This window comes from Varanus komodoensis, unplaced genomic scaffold, assembly GCF_004798865.1.
Source record: "Varanus komodoensis strain SLA01 unplaced genomic scaffold, ASM479886v1 scaffold142, whole genome shotgun sequence".
Classification (NCBI taxonomy): Eukaryota; Metazoa; Chordata; class Lepidosauria; order Squamata; family Varanidae; genus Varanus; species Varanus komodoensis.
The window spans coordinates 234,866-260,511 of record NW_025335415.1 but is presented as its reverse complement, the minus strand read 5'-3'; the positions used below and the strand labels follow the sequence as shown (position 1 = coordinate 260,511).

Below are 25,646 nucleotides of genomic sequence, written 5' to 3'. Positions count from 1 at the left end.
TACTGCACATTGTAAATTGTAACACAATTTACAATGAAACTAGAATGAGAAGTGATGCAGATGTTCCAGGTGGCTGAAAGTGCATATAAGAATGGCTGATGGATCAGGAAGGCAGGAGATGCATTTCTTCTCAGGCATAACACAGGGATGTAGGAGCGGTGGTAAGTCACACATTCTGATGCTGACAATCAGGATCATGCTGCTTCATATATTTTTTAATGCTGCTTCATATATTTTTTAACTTAAGAGAACTCATCTCTTCACTGTATTGCTGGACATGCTTTTATCAGGGCACATGATAAGCTGATACCAATATGCATTTGATGCAGAGCAAAGATTTGGCTGTACTTCTAGGTGGCACCAAGAAGGCTGTTTGCTTTCACGTGTGACTACATCCTTTGGGAAAATAAACCATGGCCAATAAAGGTGAGATGATCTGTTGCACAGAAGCCAATGAGACATAGAATGTCCATCTTTCCATAGTATTATAGAGCAGAAAATCTGGCAAATGTTATGTGGGGGCAGGGGATAATGGCCCTCCTGATATAAGTTAAGCCTCTCTTCCCCCACTAGGCTAATAGGGCTAGCTGTAGACCAAACAATGCTTGGAACCTCCTCTATTTGCTTAACTGTTAGACACCTCAGTTTTTATTGAAGCTGTATTTTGTCCGCATGGTTTGCAGGCATGATTAAGTCCTGTCATAATATAAGAGTAATTTGCTGGTATGGATCCAGTTATAGTCACTCCCATGTATGCTGTTTCCTGAATGGACACAGATGCTGTAAGCATTCCAACAAGTAGCGCAACTACTACAGGATGATGATGGTGATAATGATGATGGTGATGGACCTGAACAACACATAAATCTACCTGTCAGTTGTGTTTTGTTTTTTTTTTCCAGAGGACCTGCTCTTAGTTCCTCCTTAAAGTGAGGAAGGGTTAGTGGGTAGACAAAATGCAACCTTTTTGGTGACACTACCCTCTCCCACAGTTGGTTTCATTCTCTTCTGAGTTTTAAGCGGCAGATGACAATATATTAACTTTTCCAAGCATTTAGCTTATTTTAATCCTGTCTGTTGCAGATTATTTTATTTAATTAACCATGGTAAGTTTTAATTTTCTTGGATGTGTGTGAGACTATGTGTATATGGGTGTGCATGTTTCAACAAGATTTTAAAAACGGTAATTCATTTTTGGGACTCTTTCTACCCTGTTCCCCAAAACTTTTCGTAATTGTAATATGTAAATATAATATCTGTATTACATGTTATAACACCCAGTAGCTAAAAGTTGTGAAGGCAATTTTTAGAGAAGATAATACTGATCTACATTAATCAAAGCTGTGATTCCATATAAGGAAGCTTCATGTATTACTAGTAAGTATTGATCCATATTTGTTGGGGGAGAGGCTTATGTCCTGTGGTGAGCTTCTCAGAGACATCTAACTGGCTACTGTGAGAAGCAAGAGCTGTCCTGAATAGCCTTTTGACCTGATCCAGAAGCACTCTGCTTATATTCACAGCTTAGCAAGTGTTTGGAGCAAATGTGGTGTCTGCATGCATTCAATCTAGCCTAGCCCAACCTAGCCTTATTGAATCAAATCCCTCTCTTCTTTCTCTCCTGCTTTCTTCTTACAGATGACAAAATGTTCAATACAACTGTTTTTCTTGTCCTGGGATTCTCCGATATTCGGGAGCTGCAAGTTCTATATTTTGCACTGTTCCTTCTGATTTACTGGACAACTGTAATGGGGAATCTCCTCATAATAATCCTCGTGACACTCAACCAGCAACTTCACACACCTATGTACTTCTTTTTGATTAATTTATCCCTGGCTGACATTGGCAACATCTCAGTCAGCATCCCAAAAGCCATGAGCAATTCCCTCATGAACACCAGAATTATTTCCTATTCAGAATGTGTCTTCCAAGTCTTTTTTCTCATCTTGTTTTCAGTTACTGACCTGTTCCTCCTCACATTCATGGCATATGATCGATACATTGCCATATGCAATCCCCTGCATTATGGGGCAGTGATGAATGTGGGAACCTGCATGCAAATGGCAGGTGGTGCATGGGTCTCTGGTATTTTCTGTGCCATGCTGCACACTGGAGCCACCTTTTCAATGCCTTTCTGCTCCAATGTTGTTAACCAGTTTTTCTGTGAAATACCTCAGCTGCTCAAACTCTCCTGCAATGGTAATTCTATGATAGAAACCAGAGTCAACGTATTTGCTGCATGCTTAGCTTTGTTTTGCTTTGTCTTCATAATTTTTTCGTATGTACAGATCTTCACAAATGTCCTGCGAATCCCCTCAGTTCAGGGCAGGAAGAAGGCCTGGTCTACCTGCATGCCCCACCTTATTGTTGTCTCTCTGTTTATCTGCACTGGTACTCTGGCCTACCTATGCCCTACTAGTGAGGCCCCAAAAGATCTTGTTATGATGATTTCAGCCCTGTATTCTATGCTGCCACCCATGATGAACCCACTTATCTACAGTATGAGAAATCAGGAGATTAGAGCTGCACTGTTGAAATTTTTTGGATGGAAGTTATACTCCAAGCATTAAATGACAATGTTCCTTACATAATGTAGTCTACTTGTTTTATACAATCTTCTGCCTCTTTGGAGGTTCTCCATGTCAGTTGTGAGAGCCCGATTCCTACGCTTGTACTACTAACTTGTGTTCAATTTCTGAGCTCACTGATTATGGGGATCAAAACAAACACTGAAGAAGGATCTCTGTGGACATGAAATTGATATTAATGAACTCCTCTTAGATGAAGACCTCTTGCTGCCAGTGCAGGACAGGCATGCCTTTCACTGCCCAGAATAGGGTAAATGGACTTTCCCGGCCATTGATGGACACAGCTGGTGACTTGAGGAGCTGTTCCTCAAGCCTACAACTAAATGGTTTACTTTCCCAGTTAGAAAAGAGAGCAGTGGGCAAATCGGATTCAGTCCTCCTTCCCTTGAGGGCACTGGCTGCTCTGCTGTCATCTTCCATGACTTGGGGAAGCAAGAGGCACAGAGCTAAAGCCTCAAGGTCTGCTTCTAGAAATTGTGGTTCCATTGCTCCCTTGTCTCCTCTCCTTTCTCAGAGAGAGCGGAGCTGCAGGGAGAGAGAGGGGTGTTACCAGAAGCCACAGGTGCAGCAAGTGCCAGGCAAGATGCAGTAGCTGAACCACAGCTCACGGGTTACTGAGGCAACACAGCAAGGGAGGTTATGTGGGTGAGGCAGGTCAGACAAGAGGCTGGCACAATGGCAAGGTGACATAGAAAGGCACAAACCAGGAGCTGAATGGTTGAGTAAGGTGGACACTCTGGTCCGAGTAGAATAGGGCCATTTGGAACTATAGGAAGCAATCTGATTACGTGGGCTCCAGTTCTGTAGGATTCTATACAACAATAATAATTCAGAGGAGAAGGAGCTGATCCTTAGCAATAAAGAAGCCCATGCAGTCTCTCAGCACAGGTGGTATATGTTTCTATATGGGCTTTAAGAGGAGTCTGAAATATAATATGTTACAGTCATACAGTCTTAAGGTACCTAGTACCTTTACTAGTAGCCAAGTTATTTCTGCCCATGAAAGGTTATAGATTTGGCAGAAAGCAGCCTCGTTTCCTATGCCATGAGAATCCAATATTACTAGTTACAAATTAGGTTGTCCTATTGTCCCGGTCAATGCCTTGTAACTTCTACTTATGAGTGTCCTTCACTGGGAAACACTCTCTGTACTGATCTAGCCCAGAGTTTCTTGTGTAAAAAGGAGTGTTTACAGCCAAATTAGGGGAAAAACTTAGCACATAATGCCATTCAGATTTCCAATGCTTTATTTGCTTAAGCTATGGTAGCATAGCTTTAAGTTAATGCTTAAGCTATGACCTGATCTACAGACTTGTAATAATTGGTTTTCATGTCTGGAGAGGATGAGCACACACTTGGCTTTGATTGCAAATGGATTCCCAAGGGAAAATTCCAGGGGGTGTGGAGGAAGCATCCTTCCTTTTTATACCAGCTTACTCAAGAAGTGACTGCTCAGTTCTCCATTTAGAAGCAGTGAGCAATCTACAAGAAGAGGTGAGGTAAATTGTGCATCAGTCAAGGCAAGGTAAGGACATTCTTCCTGGCTTCTTCTGGTTAGGGCAAATGAGGATCCCCCTAAAGGGATGGAAGTGAGTTTCATTCCATTTTCTGATTTCTTTTCCCATTACTTTAAACCAGGAATTTTCCCCAAACAATTATGCCTCTGAATGAGGTATGGAAGCCTCTATTTAGAATATCATTTCACTCAAGCCTTAGGGGAGTTTAGAAGTGGTTTGTCTGGATTAAATCTCAGGTTAGTGGCCATCTACATCTGGTCTTGTCCACTGGCCTCAGTGGTTGGACTGAATGTTTGGGGTGGTCTGAAATAGCTAGTAAATAGTGCAGGCAATCCTTCAGGGGAAGTTTGTGCCATCTCTATGCATTGCATACTTCTTCCATGAGTTCAGGTTGTACACATATTCTGAGGAACCATAGCAACTCAGAAATGGGTGCTGTTTGGACCGCTTTGAGCTTTCCTCAGCACCTCTGAGATGCTCTTCCAGATGAAGCTTCAGACCTACCATAACCTTGCTTCACTCACAGCATATTGCAGGCAGTCCAGACATCAACCCCAATTTTGAGCATGCTTATTCTCACTACAAAAAACCTATTGAGGACAGAACGCAGGGGACTGTCCTAGTGCCTGTGTGCTCAACACATGCAAACCCATCCTGCAAGTAAGCTATGCTTTGTGGGTTGTTCAGGCTCACACCAAGACTTTTTGGAACCCTAGAATTTCATGGAACTCCAATAACCTCCTCCTGAAAAGTAGTCATGGAAAGGCAAATCCACTATCTTCCTTTTCTGCAGCAGCTGGAGTGTAAGAAATATTGAAAAGATGGAGAGTGCTGAGCTGCAACATCCCCCACCCCAATTTTTGTCAGTTTCTGGTTGACATCTTGAGCAACTGGCCCTAGGCAACTGTGTACACATTTGCTTACTTGCAGACTCTCCAAGTCGCTTTCCAGGTATGGCTCCTACTCCACTTCACTGACTCCCATGGCCACTAAAACTTATATGGGAGCCTAAACTACACTGCTCTGATTTCCTTGTTATGTATGCAGAGCCCTTTTAGGAATCTTCTACACTTTGCTAGAGCATTAACATAATTCAGCTCACTTACTGCTCCCCTATATTACTTCATCCTGGATATGGACAAAAGAGCACACAAAATACTGATGTGGTTTTATATGAGTGCAGCAACATTTTGTTTAGGGTATTTGCAACATGTATCTGCAGAATGGAAATGCACTATTGATTGCTTGAATCAATAAAAAACAAACAAATAGGTGCATCCAACCCTTACCAAATTAGTCTCATTAACTCCCATCCAGCTGCCTCACTGGATTTGAACCCAAAAATATTGGTCTGTGTGCATTTTTTGCAGGGTGTTTCTGTAGAATTGTAAAGATTAAGTATATGTGTCTTTATTCTGGTGAGCTTTATTAAATTATGCTTATATTTTACTATTGCTACATATTAAACTGAGTCAATTTGTTTCATGTCTGCATTTGTACAGGTTGTTGAATAAGCTGAGATGGGAAATCAGACTTTACTAACAGAGTTTATACTCCTGGGACTCTCTAGTGATCCATTCCTACAGCTTTTCCTGTTCTTCGTATTTCTTATTATATTTATAGTGACATTATTAGGAAATGCAGCGATCATGCTGGTGACAAGGACTGAGTCTACCCTTCAGACACCCATGTTCTTCTTTCTCGGCCATTTAGCCTTTGCTGACATCTGCTATTCAACTGTCACTGTTCCCAAAATGTTGGGAAATCTCATAACAAAACAGAAAGCTATTTCTTGGGAAGGATGCCTTGCACAGGTTTTCTTCTTCTTTCAGGCTTCTTGTGCTGAAGTGTTCATCCTTACAGCAATGGCTTATGACCGATATGTTGCTATATGTGACCCACTGCATTATGCAGCAGTTATGAAAAAAGAAATCTGCAAGCAGCTGGTGACTGGTGCCTGGGCAGTTAGCTTCTTGATTGCTTTGGTGAATGTACTGCCTTTGTTAAATCTGCATTTTTGCAGGAACAATGCTATCAACCACTTTAGTTGTGAGCTTCCATCACTCTTGGTGTTATCTTGTACTCAGACCCTCACCAATTACATTGTTCTTCTGATCTCCGTGTTGGCTTTTGGTTTCAGCTCATTCCTCCTCACTCTTATCTCTTACATCTACATCATTTCCACCATCCTGAAGATTCAATCAAGGGAAGGCAGAAGCAAAGCCTTCTCCACCTGCAGCTCCCACCTGATAGTGGTGGGCTTATTTTATATTGCCGCTTTCTTCCGATATGTGAAACCAAGTTCAGCATCCCTCATCGATCTGGACAAAGTGGTTTCTATCCAGTATAGCATCCTAACTCCCATGCTAAACCCAATCATATACAGCTTGAAAAATAAAGACATCAAAGCTGTTCTAGCAAAAATGTTTGAGATGTATAATTTTTTAAAATAAATGTAATCTGTAGGAAAGTACAGAACACAATTTCTAATGTTGCCAAGCGTATTATTAGCTTTGATACTTTAATATAATAAAGTATTTCTCCTCATTTGAGAAATGGCAAAAATGACTTCGTAGTTGTCCATGTTTTCTCCCTCAATCTGCATTTATCATGTAGAGGGAGAGAGAGGGAGAGAGAGGGAGAGAGATTGATTGAAATTGTGGGGGGACATTGCAGATGCACACACACACTCTGTTTCATGATGAGGAATCCTTGTTTAGTGCATTCCAATGTTGAAAAGCAGCCTATGTCATACGGGTTCTCCTGTTAAGGAGTAATGCACTTCTGAAATTTTCCTTTCTGCATTCCTCAAAGGCTGCATATTCAGTTCGTGTTGAGAAGCCCAGGGGCTCAGGCATGGTCTTTGATTTGGAACGTTCTCTTTCCATCTCCACCAGCCATTTTGGATGATAATGCACGGCAAGGAAGATGTGTGAGAAGTCCCCCACTGAAGCTGACTTTATGACCCACTCATTGCATCATACCATCACTATCCATAAGACAGTCCCACTTATGGATTGCTTGCTTCCATGGGTGCCCTATCACCCCCAACTGCATGTGGGTGGCACCTTTGCATACCTTCCCATACTATCTTTGTCTCCGTGATCCTTATCTGGGGTTTCTATACAAAATGCCTTCCTTGCCTTTCTAAAGTATGGCACAGTAGAACATTGTGTGCTCTCTTACTCTACATGGTTCATTCAAGGTTTGCACTATCTACTTTTACTAATATGACTGGATGGGTGTTTTCCAGAAATTGGTTGCTGCAGGAATGGAATCTTCTTGAAAGTTCCTCAAACTGGCTTGCAATGACAACCAGACATAGCCTTCATGTTTGCAGGAGGTTTTTCTCTCCCTCCCTGCAAGAGAAAAGAAGTAAGTCTTTACACACATTGTCCCCTTGAGAGAGCTGGAAATATCAGGGATCCATCAGTCACAGGGCTAGGGAAGTGGCCACTTTAAAAACAGAGGTGCAGTTTAGTATTTTCAGCCAGCATTTCCTGAAATTAGTGACAATCCAAAGTGAATCCTCATTTGAACATGGCTCAGTTCATTAATACTCTGAGTTCATTGCTGGAGGGAACATCATACTTCAGTTTTTGTCCAGCTGAGACTTTGGCTCTGGAGGTATCAGCGCTCAGCCTCCCAGTTGCAGGAAGGATTCATCAATCCTAAGCAAGCACTAATAGGGCAATCTTGTTCATGTCTATTTGAACTTGAAGTTAGCGACATGTATTTCCATGAGGCTTTTTCTCATGTAAGCAAATATGGTAGCCTAAGTGGAAAATTTTTCTTATATTATGCTATTTCCCACCTGAAAGTCTGCTGTGACCTGCTGGTGTCCCCCATCCCACAATTAGGGAAATACTGCTCTTAAACAACTGAGATACTAAGCCAAAAGTTGGCAACATTTCCACACCACAATCTGGGGAAAGTTCTGAATCCCCAGTCCACTCCTTAGGCTTGTTCACATGCCAGCACTCACAACCATTGACACCCTGAACTTTTGAGAGGGGTTGTTTTGGCATATACTGGAGGGAAAAATCTGATAATATCCAAAAAGTATATGCAAAATTGGAAAAGGTGTTTGTTCCTCACACCTATCCTTCGCACATGCACATACACACACCAGAAGTTTGTGCCATTCCTCCCTGCTGTTGAAAGTACTGGATGAATTTCAGAACTGAGGCAAACCTCACAGTCAGCTGGGGCTCACTTTGAGGAATGCTGCTTAGAGCCAGATGAACCAGGAAGAATTAAGAAAAGACTTGTGTTCCCTTAGACTCTTATCCTGAGGATGTTACTCAGCAATGCAAGCACCCACTGAGAATGTTCCGTAAAACACCTTAGTCTCTCCATAGCAGAAATATCATGCCAAATATATCTATTTTGAAAGCAGAATCAAAAGCTTGTTTGAAATCAAAACTAAAACCTACCTTTCCAGCAGGACTAACCAGATTCTTGACCAGGGTTAAGCAGGCTTTTTAGTCAGGCCTTGGGCACAATCCGCAATTGCAGAAGGCTACCAGGAAAGCAGTTCCAGAGGACTTGAGGACACATCCTTCTCTGCTTACAATGACAACCAGACAGAATTTTCCTGTTCAGAGGAGGTTTTCCTCCCTCTGACTGCAATAGAATGGAAGCGCTCCTTGAGGGAACTGAAAATATGGAGGCCCATCAGTGACAGAGCTAGGAAAATGGCCACTTACAAAATGGAGGTGCAGTTTAGCATTATCAGCCAGCAGTTCCTGAAATGACTGACTCTCTAAAGTGAATCATGGTTTGAACATGCCACATCTCACGTTTCTGACCCCCAGGGGGCTCGCAGCCACCTCAGCCCCACTACTCTTCTATGTGACTCCCCCTTTGAGACAGAAGTGGCAGGAAGCTCTTCTCCATTTCCTCCTTCCCTTTCCCTGCTGCCTGGGCATTCTGTGGACAAAAGCACCAGCTGGCAGTTCTAGTCCAACTTCATTTCCGGTGAATGTCCCTGAGCCTGGTATGTGCATTGGTTTGAGATACCTTCTGCAACACTTCTCCTGCTCCTTTTCTAACTTTAAAAAATCCCTGTTTGCTTAGTTGAGATAAAAGGCAAAGACACAAACAAACAAACAAGTTTAGGAAAAGGAACACCTTGATACCACCTTGATCTCTTATCACTTGTGCCTTCTCACATTTCTCTCTATGTTCCTAGGTTGTCATCAGTTAGAAATAGTCTATTCTCTTGTAACTAACACCAATCAAGAATGGCTTGTTTTTACAGAGAATTCCATCTTTTGAGCCCTTTCATCCATCCCCAAATTCCTTTGCAAGCATACTAAAAACTTTAATTGCTGGCAGATTTCAATGACATGCATCCATTTAGCTGTGAACATTTCCACAGCAAAAGTTGAGAAAACTCTGAATCCCCAGTCCACTCCTTTGGTCTGAAGACATGCCAGCACTTCTGACAGTCTGATTTCAGCATAAACAGGAGGGGAACAATTTGATAATATACAAAACGTATATGCAAAATTGGAAATGTGTTTGTTCTTCACACCTATCCCTCGCACGGATGCACATACACACACCAGAAGTTTGTAGCCTTTCCTCCCTGCTGTCAAAAGTACTGGATGAATTTCAGAATTGAGGAAAACTTGAAAGTCAGCTGAGGCCCTCTTTAAGGAATAATGCTCTAAGCCAAATGAACTACGAACAATTAAGACAAGATTTGCGTATGCCTCCCTTAGACTCTTATCCTTAGGACGTTGCTCAGTAATGCATGAACCCACTGAGAACATGCAATAAGAAAAAATTAGCCTCTCCATAGCTCAAACAGCATGCCAAATCCTTATTTTGAAATCAAAACCAAAAACTTGTTACATTTCCAGCAGGACTAAGCAGATTCTGGGCCATGGTAAAGCAGCCTTTTTAGTTATTTATTTTATTTAGAAAATTTCTATGCTGCCCCATTCGCTGAAGCCTCATGGCGGCTTACAAATAAATCAATTAAAATACAATAAATTAACAATATAAAACAAGTTAACAATATAAAATAAGTCACCCTGGCCAAAAAATAAAATAAATAAATACTACTAACAGTTAAAATGATGCTTGAATAAAAAAGTCTTCACCTGGTGCCGAAAAACAAATAACGACGTGCCAGGCGGACTTCCCTGGGGAGCGCATTCCATAAATTGGGCGCCACCTCAGAGAAAGCCCTCCTCTGAGTACTTACCCTCTTAATTTCCTTCACGGAGTGTTCCCGGAGAAGGGCCTCTCCTGCTGATCTCAGGGGGCGGGAGGGCATATATGGGCCTTGGGCACAATCCACAATTTCAGAAGGACCTTTGAGTGCCACCAGGAAAGCTGTTCCAGAGGACTTGAGAACACATGCCTTCTCCAGAAGACTGGCTACAAGGCAGAGGTGGAGTCTGCCTGGCCCTGGATGCATTAAGCAGTTCCTTTGAAAATGAGATGAGCTGCCAGTGGGGAAAGGTGTTGCTTATTTATTTAGTGGGAGTGGAAGGACTGTGCCAAGTACATTGGTGCCTGCAGATACCACCTTCCCTATACCTGTACTCAACATTTTCCTTGAATTAACCAATGAACAATGTAAGGTTTTCTCCCAAATGGAGAACTTCACTTACAAATTTGGCCCACAGCAAGAATACAAGAGACAACTAAGAACACCTATCAAATAACTCATCAAGTTTTATGTTCTTATAAATAAACCAATTCTTACATCTTCTAAGAATAGACCCAACATATCCAAAATCCTGTCTCTCCTATAACCGCCCCCCTCATTCTTTCCTCTTTTAATCAACACATTAAATTGTGTCCTGAATATATGCCTAGTGCCTTTGTTGCCCACACGATCAATTAAAGTAACAGGATGCAATTGAACTAGTTTACACTTAAGGTATGGCTTCAGCTACAGACATATAATAATAGACTTGCATGTCTGGAGAGGATTCACAGACACTTGGTTTTGATTCCACATGGTTTCCCAAGGGAAACATTTCCAGGGGGGTCAGGGGAGAGAGCATCCATCCTTTTTATACTACCTTACTCAAGAAGAGACTGCTGAGTTCTTCGTTTAGCCACAGTGAGCAATTTCCAAGAAGATGTAGGGTAAATTGGCTAGGAGCAAATGAGGATCTCCCTAAAGTGACAAGGATTTCAATCCAGTTTCTCATTTCCTTTCCCATTACTTTAAAGCATGGATTTTCCCCACACAATTTCCCCTTTGAATGAGCTATGGAAGCTTCTATGTGGAATATCCTTTCACTCAAGCCTTAGGAGAGTTCTAGGAGTTGTTTATCTGGATTAAATCTCAGGTAAGTGGCCATCTACATCTGGTCTTGTATGCTGGCTTTATCTGTTTGAATGAATGTTTGAGGTGGTCTGAAATAGCTAGCAAATAGTACGGACAGTCCTTTTAGGGGAATGATTGTGCCATTTCTATGCATTACATACCTTTTCCAAGAGTTCAGGTTGTACACTTCCTCTGAGGAAACATAGAAACCCAGAAATGGGTGCTGTCTGTACTGCTTTTGAGCTTTCCTCAGCACCTCTGAGATGTTCTTTCAGATGAAGCTTCAGTACTGCCATTACCTTCCCTCACTTATAGCACCTTGCAGGCAGTCCAGACATTAACTCCTATTTTGACCATGCTCATTCTTATTAGAGAAAACCCAATGAGGGCAAAAATCAGGAGAGTGTCCTGGTGATTGTGCCCTCAACTCATGAGAACCCATCCTGCAAATAATCTATGCTTTGTCGGTTGTTTTCCAGGCCCCCCAAGCCTTTTGGGGATTTTTTTCCTAGCACTTAAAGGAACGACAAAGTAGCAATGAAAGGGCCTAACCACTCTCCTCCCTTCCTGAAGCAGCTGGAGAGTTAGAAATGTTGAAAAAATGGAGAGCACTGTGATGCAAGGTCCACCACTCCACATTTTGGCACTTTCTGTTTATCAACTTGGCAGTCTCTCCAAGTCTATTTCAATGTATGGGTCCCACTCCACTTCAATAATCCCTGTGGCCACTAAAACTTACATGGCAGGCTAAACTACACATATTGATCAGTTGGAACAAGACACTTGCACATTTGCAGAACACCGTCACTGTCACTATTGTATGCATTATTTCAATATACGATATGTATTGACAGAAGAGAGACATTTGTAGGCAGAATGATTGCTCAGATCAATAAAGCATAAACAGATAGAGTGCAGCCAACACACACCAAATCAGTGTCATTAACCTCGCCTGAATTTGAACCCAAAAATATTGGTCTATCTGCATTTTCTGCAGGCTGCTTGTACAGAATTGATTGTGTATCTATTTTAAGATGTGCATTATTAAACTTTATTATTATCACATATTAAACTAATCCAATTTGCTTCATTTTTTCACTTGTACAGGTTAGTTGAATAAGCTGAGATGGGAAATCAAACTGTAATAACAGAGTTTATACTCCTGGGACTCTCCAGTGATCCATTCCTACAGCTTTTTCTGTTCTTCGTGTTTCTTATATTTTTCATAGTGACATTATTAGGAAATGCGACAATCCTGCTGGTGACAAGGACTGGGCCTACCCTTCAGACACCCATGTTCTTCTTTCTCAGTCATTTAGCCTTTGCTGACATCTGCTATTCAACTGTCACTGTTCCCAAGATGTTGGGAAACCTCATAACAAAGCAGAATACTATTTCTTGGGAAGAGTGCATTGCACAGGTTTTCTTCTTCATTCAGACTTCTTGTGCTGAAGCATTCATCCTCACAGCAATGGCTTATGACCGATATGTTGCTATATGTGACCCCTTGCATTATGCAACAGTCATGAAGAAAGAAATCTGCAAGCACCTAGTGACTGGTGCCTGGGCAATTAGCTTCTTGATCGCTTTGGTGAATGTACTTTCCTTGTTAAATCTGCATTTTTGCAGGAACAATACTATCAACCACTTTAGTTGTGAGCTTCCATCACTCTTGGTGTTATCTTGTACTCAGACCCTCACCAATTACATTGTTCTTCTGATCTCTGTGTTGGCTTTTGGTTTCAGCTCATTCCTCCTCACTCTTATCTCTTACATCTACATCATTTCCACCATCCTGAAGATTCAATCAAGGGAAGGCAGAAGCAAAGCCTTCTCCACCTGCAGCTCCCACCTGATAGTGGTGGGATTATTTTATATTGCCGCTTTCTTCCGATATGTGAAACCAAGCTCAGTATCTCTCATTGATCTGGACAAAGTGGTTTCTATCCAGTATAGCATCCTAACTCCCATGTTAAACCCAATCATATACAGCTTGAAAAATAAAGACATCAAAGCTGTCCTAGCAAAATTATTTGAGAAAAATAATTTTCTTAAACTTATTCTGTGGGAAAGTGCAGAGCAAAATAAATTGTAATGTCGCTATGCATTATATTAGCTGGTTGGATCCCATTTTTTCTGTAGGCTGTGTATGAAAATTATGAATGAACATGTGAACTTATATTTGTACTTAATTGTTTTTTTCAATGTTTTCTTGTATACATGTATTTCTAAACATATTGTAATATTTAAACATTAAGGCATGAATGGATGGATGGTTAAAGAGTAGATAAGACAGACAGAGGTATTATAGCATGCTATATATCTGCATTAGGGACAATATTTGAGAATTTCTTCTTCCAAAATAAGTTATTTCTCTTTATTGGAGGAACGGCAAACTAACAAACAAAACCTTAGATAATAATTATCTGTCATTTTTCCTCATCTGCTTTGGTGACTTCAGTGAAATAGTACTTGAATTTTGTCTTGCTATCAGACATCTTATCTTGCATATCCAAAAAAACTGAACTTTAAGCTTAATGCAAATAATATTCATTCTTGCTCATTGTGATTCATGGGGAAAGTGCACATAATCTGTTTATGGACAGGGAACCATGTACATTGTCTGGCGATTGTGCATAATCTCCAACAAGTCTTATAGAGAAGGAACATATTCTCAAACCTCCAAGACCTCCCTTTAGAGTGCCTTCCAGTACCCTCTCCCAGGATATTTCCTTCAACCTGCTGCTCACTCCTATTCCCCTGATTTCAAAGCAAAGGATGGAATGGTCACTTGCATCCAGAGCTCTCCTAATCTGCACACCATGTATCAGCTACTCCCTGTTGCTCAAGACCAAGTCAAGGTTATTTGCCCCTCTCATCACCTCCTGGACCCTCTGCATGAAAAACCCTCCCTCTATAGCATCTAGGAAGCAACGTGACCTGCTGTTGCTGCTGGGTGGGAGAGGTGCACCCAATCCCTCACCATTGACAAGAAACTGGGTGCCATGTTGAGGAACCCAAAGCATTCCTTCTGACACCATGCTCTGAGCCAGTTGTTCACCTCTGCAACCCTCCTTTCCCCGGATGGCCCAAATCCCCAGGCAGGCAAGAGAAAGGAAAAGGCCACCTGGGCCTTTAAGTCCCTGAGTGTCTTGTCCAGAGCTTCAAAGTCCCTAGTGATTTGCCCTCTCCCATCATCTTCAGCAGTCTAAAATGCTTAGGGATATCTTGACAGTGTCTTGTACACAGTTTGGACAATATGCATATTCTCCAAGCAACACAAGATTTATGGAGACACAGGCCTGAAACTATCCACACCACTCTTTCTTTCCTCATCAACCCCCACTCTTTCTTGTGGATTTATTGAGGAACACTTTAAAAATTCAAGATGTCATAAAAGGTGATATAAGAAGCATAACAGACCTTGTCGCATGCATCTTTGTCATATTTTTTCAGCTCAAATTTGCAGGTGTGACACCTGTATACAACATGGGCAATTTGTGTGTGTGTGTCCCTCCCCATCAATGTAGTACTCTAGAAAAATAAATATTTACTCTCTTCAAGACCAGATTCTTAAAATCTGGGGGACAAGCATTGCAAACATATTTTATTGAATGCATTTTGGCCTCCATGTTTGAAGACATGAATTCACAAATTCTATTTCATAATTAACATTTTATTGATGATGTGACCTTTCTGTTTTGCAACAAAAAACATCATCTTCCTCAGCCTCCCTTCTGCTTTTATATGTGCAGTACATAACAATCTCTCATGCTTTAATACAGGCAGTAATATCAACTAACATCGATATGTACTGCACATAACATATGTCACAGCCATATTAGGATACAGCTTTGGTAGAAGCGATGTGAATTTTTGCAGTTGTGCTAACACCCCTACTACTCAGCTGCACATTTGTACCAAGGATTGAACAAAACAAAATATTAAGCAATCAATATTTACTTTACAGTCACAGAGCCATGGGAACAGTAGAAATAGGACAATAAAATGGCCATTCAAATAAACACATGCTTAAAAATGCAACCTAAAAAGAGGAAAATAAAAAGTTATATTGCAAGTGAGAGAATCCTCTTATGACAATGAATTATAGTGGGAAAAGGGGAGCTTACTCACTAGCTATTTCATTGTCTGATTTATGCCAGCCAAGGGAAAAAAGAAAGAGAGAGAGAGAGAGAGAGAGAGAGAGAGAGAGAGAGAGAAATTTTAGTGACCTCCCAGGACATTTGCTCATAACAGTGCTAAACAATCTACTACATTCTTCATGTGATTACTACATTTTAAAAAGCCATAAAGAAAAACCCTATATATGGGTCACCCTGTTATTCCCCTTCCAGAATTGATATTGTGGGGGAGGGGGATTAAACCTGACCCTGCTGCCCCACTCCACAAAAAAGCTGATATTTGGAGAAATTCAAATTATTAAGATATCTAGCATATTTAGGAGTTTTAAAAGTTAAATTCAGGAACATTAGGAAACAATTTCTGCAGCCATTTGATTAAATAATATTAAAGCTCAGTACATTCTATCTGTTATTTTAAAATTAGCAATTTAAAGGAGCAAAATCATATGTACAGAAAAAGTCAATTGTCAGTCCAAGTAGATCCAGTTTATTAGTGAGCTTTACACCCTGTCACAACAACAAATACAAGGGTATCCCTGAGATGAATTGGTGCAGACAATCTTTAACCTGTTTTGGAAAGCAAGGATCTGTGCCTTCAGTTCGATAGGGGTAAGTACAGGCTGTAGCCTTAGTTCTATAGTCAGTACACACCTAGGCATTTGTGGGGAAAAGAAAGATCACAGGGAGGCCAGCTGGGTTGAAACCATGAAACCATATTGGGACACCTTGTAGCAAGTGGGGCAAGATTTTGACCTTGAATGGCTGTCATGGAGCAGGGATAAATTGTGCTCCTATAGTATTAACATACACATGCATTGCCTTAGTGGTATTCTGTGCTACCAGCACTGAGGTCCATCTATGACTGACCCAAGAGAGTGAGGAAGAGAACATTGTGCCTGAAAGTCTTAATTTGCTCTACATGTTGACCATTATTTATCCATTTATTTACTGATCTGCATTTCAAAAGGACAAACATCTTAGATTTACTAAATTTAATCTTTTACTATCTCCACAGTAACTCACAAAAGCATGTTATCTTTTTTAAACAATGGACATGTAATAACCTTCAACTATGCCATGGGGAGCTGACCAGTGTCATAAATATGCAAGAAAGCTGTGCTAAGCAGTTGCTTTTGGGATTTTAGAAGTTATTGCATCTGATCCTTGGGCCTTTCCCATTGTAAGATGAAAACTCAGAGCCTTTACCTCTGCATGGGTTATCTGATCCCATTCTAATGAGTAAAATCCAGTGAGGGTAGATTGTCAGATGACCTAATCCTTAGATTAGGATTTAAGCCCTCTGTACCTTACAATAAGGCCAGTGGATTCTATGGTGCACCTTTTTTAGATGACAAGTTGTTTATTCCATTATACATTTATTAAAATATTATTCCATTCTCTTGATGGAGGGCATTGTACTTCTAGCATAGTAAAGGGACTATTCCAGAACCTTTATAAATAACATGTATAAATCCATAAATTCAAATATCCCTCTCCCTCTTTCTGTTATCCACACATAAACAAGCACCATCATACAGAAACTAAATTCATGCTTGTGCTTATGAATTAAAATCAGATATTGTACCCTTAGAACAGGGGTGGGCAATTAATTTTCCTATGGGGCCACATGAGAAACTTTGATAGTTGTTAAGGGCTGGACCAATACACTTACAGCTCTGCTCAATATATATCTCTATAAAAACAGTAAATGAACCTCATGCGGGCCAGTCAGGGTCAGTCATTGGGCCGGATGTGGTCTGCGGGCCATACAATGCCCAGGTCTGCCCTAGAAGAATCCTTTAAGTCAGCAGTTTCCAAAGGGCACTCTTGATCTCTTTGTTTCTCAAACTATAAATCAATGGATTCATTAGGGGTGGAACCACAGAATAAATAATTGCACATACCAAACGTAGGTCTGACAGGGAGCTTGAGGAGGGTAGCAAGTAGACAAAAGATCCAGTGAATACAAACACAGAGACCACTATAAGGTGGGGAAGGCAGGTAGAGAAGGCCTTTTGCCTCCCCTGAGCAGAAGGAATTCTTACTACTGTAGTGAAGATAACGACATAAGTTATGCTGATGAAAATGAAGCAACTGAAAACTACAGCAACACTGAACACAAGAACACCAATTTCAACTAGATATAAGTCAGAGCAGGAGAGCATGAGGAGCTGGGGGATTTCACAGAAGTACTGGTCCACAACATTGGAGCAAAAGGAGTTGACAAAAGTGCAAGTAGTGTGCATTACAGCATAGAAAAGGCCGCTCACACATGAGCTGACAATCATCCGCATGCAGGCTACTTTGTTCATTATTGTCTCATATCGCAGTGGGTTGCAAATAGCAACATAGCGATCATGTGCCATCACTGTGAGGAGGGCAAAATCTGATGCTACGAAGAAGAGCAGAAAGAAAACTTGTGCAACACATCCAGAATAAGAAATCAACCTGGTGTTCAAAAGAGAATTAACCATGGATTTGGGTATTGTGACAGAAATTGAGCCGATGTCCAGTATGGCCAGGTTCATCAGGAAAAAATACATGGGAGTGTGCAGACGATGGTTAAGAACAATGGCAAGAATGATGAGCAGATTCCCAGACACAGTTGCCATGTACAATGTCAGAAATACAAAGGCATGGATGATCTGCAGGTCTCGAACCTCAGAGAACTCCAACAGCAGAAAGTGAGACACAGAACTTGCATTGTCCATCAATATAAGCTGATTGAATGTGGAAGAAAATAAAGATATGGTACTATTAATCAAGATCTCTTAACTAAGCTGGAGTTATCTTTTTATAGTAGTTGCATCTCAAGGAAAGGGAGACAATGGTCAATAGATGAGGAAAGAAAGACTTACTGAACCTCATTAAACTCACCCCTACTGCCTCATAGCAAAAGTATAGCTGTATGCTGTCTGGGCAATGGCCGCATTTTCTGCCATTCTCTGTACTCAGTAACCTACATTGCAATGAGTGGTGGAATATGAAGACTAGTCTGATATAGTTATTGGTCTGTAACATCACTAATGGCCAATATGGCTTTGCATCCCTCCAAAAAGCAGTAAGCTAGCCAATAGATGTCCTGGATGCTGATGAATAAAAGAATTGACTAGTGGTAGAATGTGAAGACTGTGATAATCATTATGCCAGATATAACATGACATAACCATTATCATGTGGGTGTTGGAACAGAGGATCAGTTATCTTAATTTGAAGAATGTTTCTATCCACTTATTCTTCACATAGTTTCTTTGTTTACCTTATGATATAGGCTAGGATGATTTCCTAGAACTATGCATTCATAGCAACATTAACTTTCAGCACAATCAGTGCAATAGAGTCAAAACAAAGTATATTGTTATTTATTTGTTGGAAGCTGCCCCGAGGCGTATGCGAATGGGGCGGCATACAAGCATTCCAAATAAATAAATAAATAAATAAATAAATAAATAAATAAATATGCAGATGCTTCTGCACACATGCACACACACACACACAATCAGTGAAACTGTTAACACATCAACAGATCTAAGGATTCCAAGATGCCCGGATGCCTCGGCATTATTGGGTTAAATCCAGTGTGTTGTTAACAGAAATTTTCTAGCACAGCAGGACTTGCCCCTGTACTCCTTTGGCTGAAGTCCACTGCAACTCTGCTTTGTAGGCTTGCCAAGGTCTCCATAGCCAATTTTGAGATAGGTTTTGTGGAAAAAACAACAACTCAGTACTTAATTGTCCATCTCCTGATTGGGAAATTTTTATATCTATATTTATATCTATATGGATATCTACATTTATATCTATCTATCTATCTATATATATATATCTACATATACCCATATCTATAGATCTGTGTGTGTGTGTGTGTGTGTGTGTGTGTGTGTTTGTGTGTGTGTGTATAAAATCAGGAATTGCTTAATATGACACAGGTTCTTTTTGCAAAGCATGAAAATGCTCACAGAAAACTACCATGGCAATTCCTACACCTGGATAATGGAAAGAAAAGACTGACTTACTTAATCTTGGACTCCACTGTGGCACTGTCTTCTATAGCTACACTCAGGAAATGTGTAACTATCCACGAACCCAGCAAGCTTTATGCATCATCCCTTCTGTTCTTTACTCTGCTTTGCCCCTAATAGAGATCTGGTTAAATGGGAAATCCAGAAGCATCACAAGGGAGCATTGCTTTGTTCTTTTTTTTGGGGGGGGGGGGTTGCTGGAGTTTTGGCCTCAGGAGCACCAAATCTTTCAGCATCAGAAGAACACAGAGAAAAGGTAACTTTCCGCTCTGTACTTCTGTTTATATTATTATCCAGAGACTGCTCTGTGCAGAAGGAGAGAATGACAGAAGAATTATGGTTCCTCAGCACTTTTTTGGCTTTATGCCTTGTGTCAGGATGTCTTTGTCCTTTTCAAACATAATCAACTTGCATTACTGGATAATGCAATTGGAAGTAACTGTATCAGGAAAAAAAGTCATTTACAAAAACAAAAAGAGAGTGATGATCTACTCTTGCAGCTGATCTGCATCTAGGGCTGAATCTGCTCCTTCCTTGAGGCTTCTTCCATTTCATAGTTGGAAGAATCATATATCCTTTGCACAGGTTTCTTTGCTGGGGTTTGCATTCCTCTGCCTTTCCCTGTATGCCATGAAGCAAGCACAAGGTGGCAGTATGTTATAGTGAAAATATAGTGGTTTGTGACCACTACACATGGAGTTTCCCAGTGTATTGCATTTTACATGTTAACACCTGACTTTTCAGACTTCTCCACACAGGCCATGCATGGTGCTCTGGTGATCTTCCCCCAAGGATATGTGTGGGACCTTTTCCCCATATCCGCATGGTCCAGAGCCTCTCCTGTGTTTTCCAGCCTTTTAAAAAATGGTTTATTTTTAGACGGCATAAAGTTGGCAATTAAATTTGAAAATGCAATCAACTGGAATTGCCTCCCTGGCGAAGGTTGAATATCTGTTATACTGCAAATATAGCACATCTCGACCTTGTCCTTGGTTAATAAAATATATAGAAAAGAAGACAACTACAAATCCTAGGAAAAAGCCCAGTGGAAAGCAGGTTTTCTTCTTGCAAAATAAATAGAAGAAGAAACCTCAGTAAAACAGCTGATGAATCCCTTGCATAGAGTAGTGCTCCTTACTCTTCAAAAAAACAACCTGTAAAGGGGCTGTTAAACACAGCAGACACCATCCACCTGGCAGCTGAATCTTCCTTAAACACCCATCTGAACTCAAAAGGCTCAACAAGCTTTGAGGAAGCAAAGAACACCTAGAGAGACCCTTGATGACAGTGGAAGAAGGGCCAGATTCTAATCAAGCAATCAGAAGGCTACTGGCATGGCTAACTGCCACAGGATGTGAGCAGCAGCTGGGAAGGGCGTTCTCACCTCCACCATGAACATGGCCCCTTTTGGGGGCGGGGGGGGGTTCCATTGGTTTGTTTATTTGTTCATTTGAGGTTGGAAAAGTGTGACATCAAAGCCTATGTGTGATCGCAGAGGAGGACCCACAGTAGCAATGAAAGGACACCTGGAAATCTGTGGAGCCATGAGATCCATGAGCTCTCCCACAAAGAAAAGAACATCATGCTGAAGAGAGAGTGGAAGGAGCTGCCTCTGCAGGATCTGTCAAACCACATGTGCCTGCCATGCTGGAGGAAGGAGATGTGCTCACCTGCAGATCCAGAGTAGTGGTCATGTAGTTTGTAATAACATTGCCATGGACCACATCAGAAAGGGTGGACATGGAGAGTTCATTCCTCCTAAGAGTTAGAAGAAATTCAGAGGCTCAATATCAAGGGTTACTCAAGGTCCAGAGTTAATTGGGCACTAGGTTGCAGTCTCACAACCTGCGAAACAGGAGCACAAGCTTTTCCCCACCCACCACGACTGCAAGCCTCCAATAGGAACAGCCATGGGGGTGTTCCTTCAAGGACACCCAGAAGTCCCTGGAGGGGATGCCCAAATACCCCTTCTAAAACAAACAAAAAAATATCAGTGGTCTCTTTTGTGCAAATAGTGCTCTTCCCACCCGGCCCCAAGAAGTGTAGAGCATGCAGGGGATAAGCCATGAGAACCTGGGGCAGGTGCTGGCCAGGATGGGGGGCTCCTGGTCAAAGTCATTGTCTTCAGGTGAGCACATCCCCTTCCTCCAGTATGGCAGGCACATGTGATTTGGCAGATCCTGCAGAGGCAGCTCCATCTACTCTCTCTGCAGCAGAATGTCCTTTTCTTTGTGAGAGAGCTCATGGACCTCACAGCTCCTCAGATCTGCTGGTCTCCTTTCATTGCTACTGTGCGTCCTCCTCTGTGATCATGCAAGAAGGTTTGACATCCCACTTTTCTAATCTCAAACAGACAAATAAACCAATGGGGGAAAAAACCTGAAAGGGGCCATGTTCATGGCGGAGGTGAGGAAGCCCATCCCAGCTGCTACTCACATCCTGCCACAGCATTTCTGTGACAGCCATTCCAGTAGCTCTCTGATTGCTTGATTGGAGTTTCTGGCCCTTCTGCCACTTTCCTCAAGGGGCTCCCTAGGTGTTCTTTGCTTCCTCATAGTTTGTTGCGCCATTTGAGTTCAGATGGGTGTTTAAGGAAGATTCAGCTGCCAGCCTCATTGGTATTGGTACGTGAAAATGGAGGTGGGGAAGGGGGAGGCAACATTTTGTTCTTCATCTCAGGAAGCAAAAGGCAGTGTGGCTTGGGGATTAGTATTCAACCTCTTCTGGATATAATCCTGCTTCCCCTGCAAGAGCAGGTTCCAAAATCCTATTCTGTCCCTGGATGTTCAGAGGAAAGTGGGACCCACAAGAACATTGCACAGCTAGATTGAGTGTGCCAGGTGGAGTCTGCCACCATCAGGGCCAGTCTGATCTGGCTGCTCTCCATGTTTACATTGCAACATGGTTAGACTAGAGCAACATGCCTTATATGGCACTACCTTGATTAATGTGTGGATGCTTTGATTAGTGTAAAAGCTAAGCTGGTGCATTACATCTTGTTGTTGTCATCGTCGTCATCATCATCTTCATCACCTCTATACTGCTCAAAACTGAAGATCTCTGCGTAGTTAACCACAATGTGTGAATTTAAATAAAGCACAACAAAACACAAAAAAGATGCAATAAAATATTGTAAGATTCAACACTAAATTAAAAAAATGTCCAGGTAGCAACATGTATACAGTAAATTAGATAACTGCAAACAGACCCCCCCATCAGTTAAGAACATTAAATATAAAGCTTGTTCCACATGATGGGTGTTGTGATCAGGCTACCATAGGATGAAAAAGATCTGCCCTGGTTATCAGTTTTTTTCTGGACTTAGTTCAAGAACTTGCTTTTAAGCTCTGAGCTGCAACTGGCTGAGGTCCTGGGGGTTTGGAATCACCCTGCTCAGTGATTAAGATCAGCAGGACAGGTTGATCTGAAGACACCACCACTTGTGGGTTGCAAATTTAAAACATGCTCCCTTGGGGGTTGTGACCAGTCCCTACTCTCTCTGGAAACAGGAGTAGATCATGAGAGATATTTTAAATTGGCCTTCAAGATGGGTATTGTATTTTGTCGGGTAGTTTTTGTTATTTTTCTATTTATTCTATGAGTGCTGTGTTGCTGAACTGCATTGGGCTCCTGAGAATAAATCTCTAGGAACAAAAAATGGTGATTAATGAACCTCCATCCAACACCTGCAGTCTTCCATAATAGAGGGGAGTATCTCAGCAGTTCCATGGATGCTTGGATATACACTGCAGAGTACTCCAAAGTTAAGCTGCTTCACCACCCCCTGATGGTAATGTGTGTAGGATGAACTTTGCAGATCCCGGCTGCACATTCTACAAAGTGGGGACCTAGACATCTTCCCCCATATCTTTCCTTCATGGCATTAATGAACTGGATATTTTACTGGAGCAAAATGAGCATTTGAAAGAGGAAGGGATACAAATAAAGGCAGCCTTGCTGGTTAAAACATTCAAAATCCATGTAGTGTAGCACCTCTTTTAGGCACACTTATTAAAAAGTGAGCTATTTGAGATGTCAAACTCTTGCAATCAGGTAAGATCGTGTGTGTGTGTGTGTGTGTGTGTGCGCGCGCGCGCGCGTGTAGAGAGAGAGTGAGAGAAGTACAAGGGAAGAGAGGCAATGGCCAATTGGATATTGTAGTCAGGCTGTCTGTATGGACTGAGTTTTGACATGGCTTGCAGAGATATAGATTTCCCCTATTGTTTTAAAGATGCTGTTCAGAACACTGCTTTTAGTATTTGTGGGTGGTCTTCACATCTGCATGTTTTACAAATTCCTAATTTCAATGTCCCTAAATTGTGTTTATTTAATGTGCATCAAAATGCAAACAATTCCAAAACTGAGGAATTGGAAATTCAATGTGAACAATTCCAAAACTGGGAAAGGGGGATCAACTACAGTTAACATTCGCTTACCAGCATGGACACTCTATGAAGTGTTCACAGACTTAAACAAAACCAAATTCCCAACATCACTCAAAGATCCCTGGGCTGGGATGAGGGGAGTAAGTATTACAGTAATGCTTATTCATGGAAGATTCAAAATCTAAACACAGCAGCCAGCCTAACTTTTGCAGATGCTACCACACTATTTTAACAGCTGCCTTTCTGTTTTCTTCAACAGGCAGGAGAAAAACAGCAGGTACTGCTTGCTATGGCTAACCAGTCTGCCATATCAGAGTTCCTGCTCAAGGATTTTTCACAGCTAAAGGAACTGCAAATTCTGCACTTTCTTTTTTTCCTGATATTGTACTTGGCAACAGTAACAGGGAACCTTCTCATCATCTGTACAATACGCTTTGACCATAAGCTGCACACTCCCATGTACATCTTTTTGATGAACTTGGCCATCCAGGACTTAGGCTCTGTTTCAGTCATTATCCCCAAATCTGTGGCCAATTCCCTAATGCATACTAGACACATTTCCTACTGTGGCTGTGCTGCTCAGGTCCTCTTATCTCTTTTCTTTATATTCTCTGATTTCTTCCTCCTCACAGTCATGGCGTATGATCGGTATGTTGCCATTTGCAGTCCACTGCAATATGAGATGTTAGTGAACAAGCACACCTGTGTCCAAATTCTTGCTGGTGTATGGAGTGCTGGTCTTTTTCTTGCCGTTCTACACACTGGCATTACTTTTGCTATCCCCTTCTGCTCCAATGTCATTGATCAGTTCTTCTGTGAAATCCCACAGCTACTGAAACTCTCCTGCTCTAACTCAACTGCAGTGGAGACTGGAGCAATTGTGCTCAGTGTTATCATTGAGTCAGCTTGTTTCATCTTCATCATCATAACATACGTCTATATTTTCAGTACAGTGTTAAGAATGCCGTCTGCACAGAGAAGACAAAAAGCCTTCTCCACATGCATTCCCCACCTCACTGTCATAGCCATATTATTGTTTACAGTATGGTTTGCCTACCTAAGTCCAGTGTATAATACCCTGCCATATATGGATACACTTTTTGCCGTAATATATTCTGTGATTCCACCTTTGCTCAACCCAGTGATCTATAGCTTGAGAAACCAAGAAATCCAAGCAGCATTGTCCAATTTACTGGGTTTGAAGAAGTATCCCAAGACTCCATTCTTTGGTTTCCTTCTGTAGATGTGGATGTTGTTCTTGCTGTATTGCATTCATATCAGGACTTTCTTCTTCTCACAAAGAACCCAGGATAGCTTACAAGGGTCTCCATCTTTGCAACAACCCTATGAGATAGGTTAGACTGAGAGCCCAGGGCTTGCCCAAATTTACCTCCAGTGAGCTTCATGGTTGAGTTCAATGGACAGTGGAACATGGATCTCCTGAGTCCAAACTCTAACCAACATGCCTCACATGCTTTGTTGCAAGCAGAAGACTTTAGGAAGGCTTCAAAAGTAAGACTTTAAAATATGACGGGTGAATATTTTGCTGTCTATTCACCGGTGCTAAACTACTGAACACTGAGAAACTGTTGTCATTGTTGTTGCTTTCCCTTCCCTTTGCCCCCCCCCACCTGATATCATTTCAATAAATAATTAAAATCCACCCACAGATTTTTCTTTTATGTAAAATTATTT

At 41.4% G+C, this 25,646-nt stretch overlaps 5 protein-coding genes across 5 annotated transcripts; 4 read left to right on the top strand and 1 right to left on the bottom strand.

The window, feature by feature from the left end:
* The first annotated feature begins 413 nt into the window (after positions 1-413).
* Positions 414-2,570, top strand: LOC123020185 (olfactory receptor 14A16-like). Its single transcript, XM_044423614.1, has 2 exons — positions 414-426; positions 1,639-2,570. Exons 1-2 carry the CDS (start codon positions 414-416, stop codon positions 2,568-2,570), a joined length of 945 nt encoding a protein of 314 aa, XP_044279549.1.
* A 3,043-nt stretch (positions 2,571-5,613) lies between these two features.
* Positions 5,614-6,558, top strand: LOC123020184 (olfactory receptor 5V1-like). The gene has a single exon (XM_044423613.1). It carries the CDS (start codon positions 5,626-5,628, stop codon positions 6,556-6,558), a length of 933 nt encoding a protein of 310 aa, XP_044279548.1. The 5' UTR covers positions 5,614-5,625.
* Positions 6,559-12,516: 5,958 nt separating this feature from the next.
* LOC123020183 (olfactory receptor 5V1-like) lies at positions 12,517-13,497 on the top strand. Its single transcript, XM_044423612.1, has one exon. It carries the CDS (start codon positions 12,529-12,531, stop codon positions 13,495-13,497), a length of 969 nt encoding a protein of 322 aa, XP_044279547.1. The 5' UTR covers positions 12,517-12,528.
* Positions 13,498-17,343: 3,846 nt separating this feature from the next.
* LOC123020142 (olfactory receptor 14C36-like) lies at positions 17,344-18,255 on the bottom strand. Its single transcript, XM_044423568.1, has one exon. The coding sequence runs from the start codon at positions 18,253-18,255 to the stop codon at positions 17,344-17,346; it is 912 nt and encodes a 303-aa protein (XP_044279503.1).
* A 5,985-nt stretch (positions 18,256-24,240) lies between these two features.
* Positions 24,241-25,194, top strand: LOC123020182 (olfactory receptor 14A16-like). The gene has a single exon (XM_044423611.1). It carries the CDS (start codon positions 24,241-24,243, stop codon positions 25,192-25,194), a length of 954 nt encoding a protein of 317 aa, XP_044279546.1.
* Positions 25,195-25,646: the final 452 nt, after the last annotated feature.

What these genes read in the sequence shown, in the direction of transcription:
- LOC123020184 (XM_044423613.1), top strand. Translation starts at nt 5,626, where the DNA reads ATGGGAAATCAGACTTTACTAACAGAGTTTATACTCCTGGGACTCTCT.
- LOC123020183 (XM_044423612.1), top strand. Translation starts at nt 12,529, where the DNA reads ATGGGAAATCAAACTGTAATAACAGAGTTTATACTCCTGGGACTCTCC.
- LOC123020182 (XM_044423611.1), top strand. Translation starts at nt 24,241, where the DNA reads ATGGCTAACCAGTCTGCCATATCAGAGTTCCTGCTCAAGGATTTTTCA.
- LOC123020142 (XM_044423568.1), bottom strand. Translation starts at nt 18,255, where the DNA reads ATGGACAATGCAAGTTCTGTGTCTCACTTTCTGCTGTTGGAGTTCTCT.